General features: G+C 38.9%; 1 protein-coding gene across 1 annotated transcript; it reads left to right on the plus strand.

Moving 5' to 3' along the window:
• Positions 1-4960: 4960 nt before the first annotated feature.
• LOC123742573 (uncharacterized) lies at positions 4961-6288 on the plus strand. The gene is made up of 4 exons (XM_045717647.2): positions 4961-5043; positions 5207-5272; positions 5402-5458; positions 5930-6288. The coding sequence occupies exons 1-4, from the start codon at positions 4984-4986 to the stop codon at positions 6107-6109; spliced, it is 363 nt and encodes a 120-aa protein (XP_045573603.1). The 5' UTR covers positions 4961-4983; the 3' UTR covers positions 6110-6288.
• Positions 6289-6556: the final 268 nt, after the last annotated feature.

The raw sequence follows: 6556 nt of genomic DNA on the forward strand, positions 1-6556 counted from the left end.
GTTCCAGTATTCATAGGTAGCACCTCCGTCACTCGGTCACATCATGCCACTGTTATGAACGTTCTCAAGACGCCCTCTATCAGCAGCGCCATAGTGGTGCCCTAAAGCGCTGATAAACCCAGTCATCTGTTTGAATGTTAAATGACGAGACAGAGGCATTGATGCAAGTAAACAGTCTTGTTCAGTACATTACAATACATCCGGGTATCTCAAGCACACCGGTAAACACACTGAAGTTGCAGTAATTAACATTTACCAACAGATGGCAGCACTGTGCCATCTTACACCCATAACATCATCCTGGACATAGGCAAACTAATGTTAAGTCTAAATTTAAATTACTTACCGGGAAATTTGATGACATTGCTAAAGTAGTCGAATATTTCTTAGGAAACAACTTTGACAGCATTATCATGTAGTCAAATTTACTTTAGACAGATGGCAAAGTTGTCATTAGCTAGTAAAGTTCAACAAAAGTAGCTAGTTATGCTAACTTTAGCTAGCTAAAATCCGGTGGCCTCCCCTCAATCTTAGCTAGCTAGCTAACATTATACCGCATTTAAAGTCAAACTGGTGACATTAAAATAATGGGGGGAAAAAATGTCCTACTAAATATTTGCCTCCTTTTGAATGGCATTGTATTTCCATATCACTGTAATGCACGTTTGATGAAATCTTCATCAGCGCTCATAGTCGATACATTTGGTAGAATGCTCAGTTGGGCATCAGTCCAAAACGAACGTTCAAAACAATATTGTGACGAAACATGCCACCCTCCCGCCCCACACCCTCTCCCAGCTTAGACAGGGCTTATTGGGTTAATTGACCTTGAGTTCCGCAATGTCAGTTTGTCAACAGAAAGAGCCCTGTGATTGCAATGGCATTCTGTGGCAGTTTGACAGTAGCTCGGATGAGTGTACTAAAGATGGGAAATATATATTTTATAATGAATATTAGTTTACTTCTCTACAAAAACGGATACCTTTAAAAATGTCTGAACTTATAAAAAGGATCTGAAATAAATATTTTTTGCCTGGGGGCAACACTTACATTCAATATGTAAATAAAGTTGGACATTTGTCGTGGCAAGGTGGGAATGTGTTGCATATTATACTGTTTAAGCTGGTGGCTCAGTTTAAGTCAGTCACTCAGTGACTGTTTAAGCTGGTGACTAATTCTATGATCAAGTACTTTCCACGACGATTTGGCAACGTTCAAAGGTGGGGAGTGAAGTGGGTGTTTGTTTGCAAAACATTGGTACTGCATGTGTTTTCAGAATAAGGAAAATCCATTTCTATCACACATTCCAAAATGATTTCAGCGATTAGCTGGATGCCGTTGATATTTTATAAGGAATTTGAAATGATTTATATACTTTTCCTTTTGATACTTAAATATATTTGAGCAATTACAATTATTTTGATACTTAAGTATATTTAAAGCCAAATACTTTTAGACTTTTACTCATGCAGTATTTTACTGAGGGATTTTCACTTAAAATTGAGTCATTTTCTATTAAAGTATCTTTACTTTTACTCAAGTATGACAATTGGGCACTTTTCTGAACACTGGATTCCCCAAACATCATAAGTACAATGTATATCCTATAAATTCATTAATTCACGTTTCTGTCTATCAGGTATTTCATGGAACTCCCAGACATTGACTATGAAGTGTGATTCCTTTATGCATTTCTGTTTAATAAACACATTTATATTTCAAGCTCAATTGTATGTCTATCCAGTCCTCTGATGAATGCTCATTAAGTTTATGGAAATTGTGAGAAATCTATACAAAGTGTGGTACATTACATTGTGTGATTTGAGAAATTAAAAAAAGTGTTGTACATTATATTGCACGATAGGATAAATCAAAATAATGTCTGGTACTTGAGCAATGTTGTATAAGTTGAGAAATATAAATTGTACATTTCAATTAAATGTGTTCATTTAGCCTCCACAATGCCCAAAAAACAAGGGTATACATCATTGACAGATTCAAAATCTCTCAACTTAGCAAAAGTTTCCTAATACTGATGAGACATTGTTCTTTGTGGGCACTGTGGATATATACAGATCTGTAGAGTTACCCATTAAATGCCTAATTTCATCACATTTTACGTGTCCAGGACACACCGTTGATCATGGGACTGAAAGCTCATTGGTTGACAGTGGAATTAAATGGTCTATAAAAAGCCTATTTTTGCTGTTAAGTTACAATACAGCATTAGTCTCAAGTTGAATACTTTTTAAGTATTTTACATCTTCACTTGAACAGGTAAGAGTTTCAAAGAATACTGTAGTGGAATTGAGGCATGCGTATCTAGCTTTGAATTCACTGTACGTCTTTTTCATTTGAAGAATTCCATGGTGACCATGAAGCTACTAGTCCTAGTGATGTGCCTGATTGGACTTTGTTCCTCCATTCCTGTAAGAATTCTTGAAATGCAACATCAAGCCTTCAATTTACACATCAATACACCAAGAGATTGCCGTTTCCACAGATTGCGTAGCATTGGAATATGACAATATCTGAATTATTACAATATGATGGACTTAAGTTCACACTTTGAGTGTTGATTACTTTATACCATAATATCATTCATCCTGGGATTTTGTTTGTGTGTGCAGGTGTCTGAGAAACATGATCGAGAGGAGCGCTCAGCAAGTGATGAGGTGCAGTAATATTTAGTACTATCTACTGGTATACAATAGGTATTCTGTCTATTAGAGTACTATAGTATGGTCTACTATTTGAATATGATTACTAGTTTGTTTGAGTTCAGAACAATTTATCCATCTTTCTCTCTCTCTCTCTCTCTCTCTCTCTCTCTCTCTCTCTCTCTCTCTCTCTCTCTCTCTCTCTCTCTCTCTCTCCACAGAAGTTCAGCGGTTATGGGCGTGGTTTGGGAGGGTTTTACCCCTATCAGCAGCCTCAGTACCCATCCTACTTCCCTTATGCTCAGCCTTCTCAAGGTAACTCTGCCCTGATGGCCCTCCTGCCCTTCCTATTGGCCAGCCTCGCCTCTGCTCCTGCCGCAACTCCTGCTGCAGCTCCAGCCCCAGCCCCAGCAGCAGGTGGAAAATGAGACGGGCGTCGATAGAGAAAGGAGAAAAAACGTGTTTACATCAAATATGTTCGCATTAGCTGCTGTTCAGAGCTGATTATTCCATATTAATAAATGAAATAAGTTAAGATCCGTCATTGTGTATGTCTTTGTCAGTTGTGTTCTGTTTGTTTTGACAAACTATTTGAGATCCTTTCAAAACAAGTGTGAAACCTCACTGACATAAGGTGGAAGGCTCTACAAGTCCTAAAAAAATTGTAAACAAGTATGAAATCAACAAAACTTCTGAATTCATAATCAGTTCCAGAGAATTTGTTGTTTCCAAAAAGGGGTCAAGACCCACTACCAGTTCTTCTTGGGTTGCAGATAACCAAATACACTCCATGGCCAAAAGGACACCTGCTCATCGAACATCTCATTCCAATATCATGGGCATTAATATGGATTGGTCCCCCCTTTGCCGCTATAATATCCTCCAGCTTTCCTCTAGATGTTGGAACATTGCTGCGGGGACTGGCTTCCATTCAGTCACAAGATCATTATTGAGGTTGGGCACTGACATTGGGCGATTAGGCCTGGCTCGCAGTTGGCGTGAAAAACCGCAAAGACCATTATTCCTCAACCACCAAACTTTAAAGTTGGCACTATGCATTGGGGCAGGTAGTGTTCTTCTGGCATCTGCCAAAACCATATTAATCCGTTGGACTGCCAGATGATGAAGCGTGATTCATCACTGTAGAGAACGCGTTTCCTCTTCTCCAGAGTCCAATAGCATTGAGCTTTACACCACTCAAGGAGACACTTGGCATTGCGCAAGGTGATCTTAGGCTTGTGTGCGGCTGCTTGTCCACGGAAACCCATTTAATTTAGCTCCTGACTAACAGTTATTGTGCTGACATTGCTTCCAGAGGCAGTTTGGAATTAGTTTGTGAGTGTTGCACCCGAGGAGAGACGATTCTTACACGCTACGCGCTTCAGCACTCGGCCGTCCCATTCTGTGAGCTTCTCTGGCCTACCACTTTGGGGCTGAGCCGGTGTTGCTCCTAGATGTTTCCACTTCACAAAAACAGCACTTACAGTTGCCCGTGGCAGCTCTAGCAGGGCATACATTTGACTAACTGACTCGTTGAAAAGGTAGCACCTTACGTTGGTGCCACGTTGAAAGTCACTGAGCTCTTCAGTACAGGCCAATCTACTGCCAATGTTTGTCTTTGTAGATTGCATGGCTGTGTGCTCAATTGTATACACCTGTCTGCGACTAGTGTGGTTTAAATAGCCGAATTCACTTATTTGAATGGGTATCCACAAAGTGCATGTTTTTTTATTGGTGGCTAAAAACTTGAAAGAAACTTTGAAAATGGGTTGCAACATTAAACGTTTGTGAACCTCAACTCTTTAACTTCAGTATGAAGTCAAGCACTCTTTATATATTTCCATATCTCCGAGTCAGTATCAATACTTAATAGTATACAATTATCCTGCTTAATTGTTCTAACAATTTATCAAACTTGTTTGCATACTTCTGACAGTTGCATTAAACAATTGGACCACTTTGTGAGGGAGACCCTTATTTGCTGGTCAGTGACCCACTGTCCCTACCCAGTCAGAGGTAAAATGGAAACTCACGGAGGGTTACACACAGAGAATGTTATTGCCATAAATGTAGATGTGGAATAAATATTGTTCTGGAATTAACAGCAGATGGGAAACAATGATAGAGTAGGTCTATAGTGACATTTTCAGTTAGCACATTTGATTAATCGCAGTGGCAAGAGGCTAATTTGTTTGCCTGTTTTGCAATGCCTAACGTTACATGGAACACCCAGACATCATACAACATCCTTCATTGCAACACATGTAGGCTTCATTAGGGCTTAGTGATAGGCTGAGAAACACTATATATTGTCTGTGTATTGATGAGTGTGCTAGCGCTTACAGAGGCACTGAGAAGGCTTTTAACCCTGAGATACGTTAAGGTATGGTTATACTAATAATTCTATCACTTTGTTCAGAGTGAAGTCATTCTTATACACTCATTAACTGTGTAGTAGATTATACATATAATATAATCTGTAACTTGTTGGGAATAGATGGATTAATAAAGTGATGACGTTTATGTTTATACTGTACTCTATTTAGATGAAGACTTTCAGCATGAAGATTGCTGTTCTACTTGGATTTGTGATGCTTCTCTCTATTGCTCTGGTAAGCCATGCATATAGTATGCACATGAAATGCTGGTGCAAATGTCATGTTAGACTTCGAAAAATGTTAAAGTTAGTATATTACATCCATATGTATATTAATTCATTGCCTTATTGTTTGCTTTTGAAGGCTGAGCATGACCATGGCCATCAGCATATCATTGAGAAGCGCTCTTCAAGTGAAGAGGTGAGTAGTATAAATTATACATCTTTTTTGAAGGAGTATTTTTGCTTTATTTGGGGACAGAGATGTTGAGAGAAAGACAGGAAAGGCAAAGTTTGTGCCAGAAGGGTGTGGGCCGCATTCAAACTGAAGCTTCCATATTATACAATGCCTTCAGAAGATATTCAAACCCCTCAACTTTTTCTACATTTTGTAGAGTTACAAGGTGGGATTAAAAAGATCTACAGAAAATACTCTGTATTGTCAAAGTGGAAGAAAAATTTAAACATTTGTAAACAAAATATGAAAAATAAAACATGAGTATATTACATATATACATATAGTATCAGCATCTACATGGCCCTTGCTCTATACAGTTATTTAATAAAACTGATTTACTGCTAAAATAAACTATGTACAGGTATTGTGTACACAATTGAGACTCCAGTGACTACATTAGTTTTGATTATCCTTCTTTTTCCCTCCTTCTTCTAGCGTGGCCGTGGCCCTGGCCGTGGCTTTCCAAACTTTCTCCAGCAGTACAACTACTTTCTGCTTCTGCAAAGACTTGGTCTTTTCCCAGCCCCTGCAGCCCCGGCCCCTGCAGCACCTGCCCCTGCAGCACCGGCCCCAGCCCCAGCTCCAGCCCCAGCTCCAGCTCCAGCTGGTCGCTGAGAAAGGACATGAATCAGAACCTTCAACTCAACAAGAGCAAGCTATGGTTGCTGAAGTGACCAGAACATTAACTGACACTAAGTACTGTAATAGCTGATTTCCATATTTTGCTTGAGTTTCCCTTTAATGTACTTGCTGTATGTCTGTCTGCAATGCAATAAAGTGGATTTGAAATGGCATATGTCCCCTCCTGCACACTTTCTTTTGCCTGAGAAATTTGATTTTGAATTCAAACATATGTTCACAGTTTGTGCATTTGTTAGTTAGTTAGTCAAATCTGAGGATTAGCATCTTGTTTTGTCGGTTGACATTTCTTGATATATTTAGTGAGGCTACATTGGTTGTGAACAATATTCGAGTTATGTTTTCAACATTTAAACATGTTTTAAATTGTATTCACATTATGAGTAAAGTAGGTTAATGGAAGTCAAGTAGCCAAATTCAATG

This window comes from Salmo salar, chromosome 04 (genome assembly GCF_965601325.2).
Source record: "Salmo salar chromosome 04, fSalSal1, whole genome shotgun sequence".
NCBI classification, from domain to species: domain Eukaryota; kingdom Metazoa; phylum Chordata; class Actinopteri; order Salmoniformes; family Salmonidae; genus Salmo; species Salmo salar.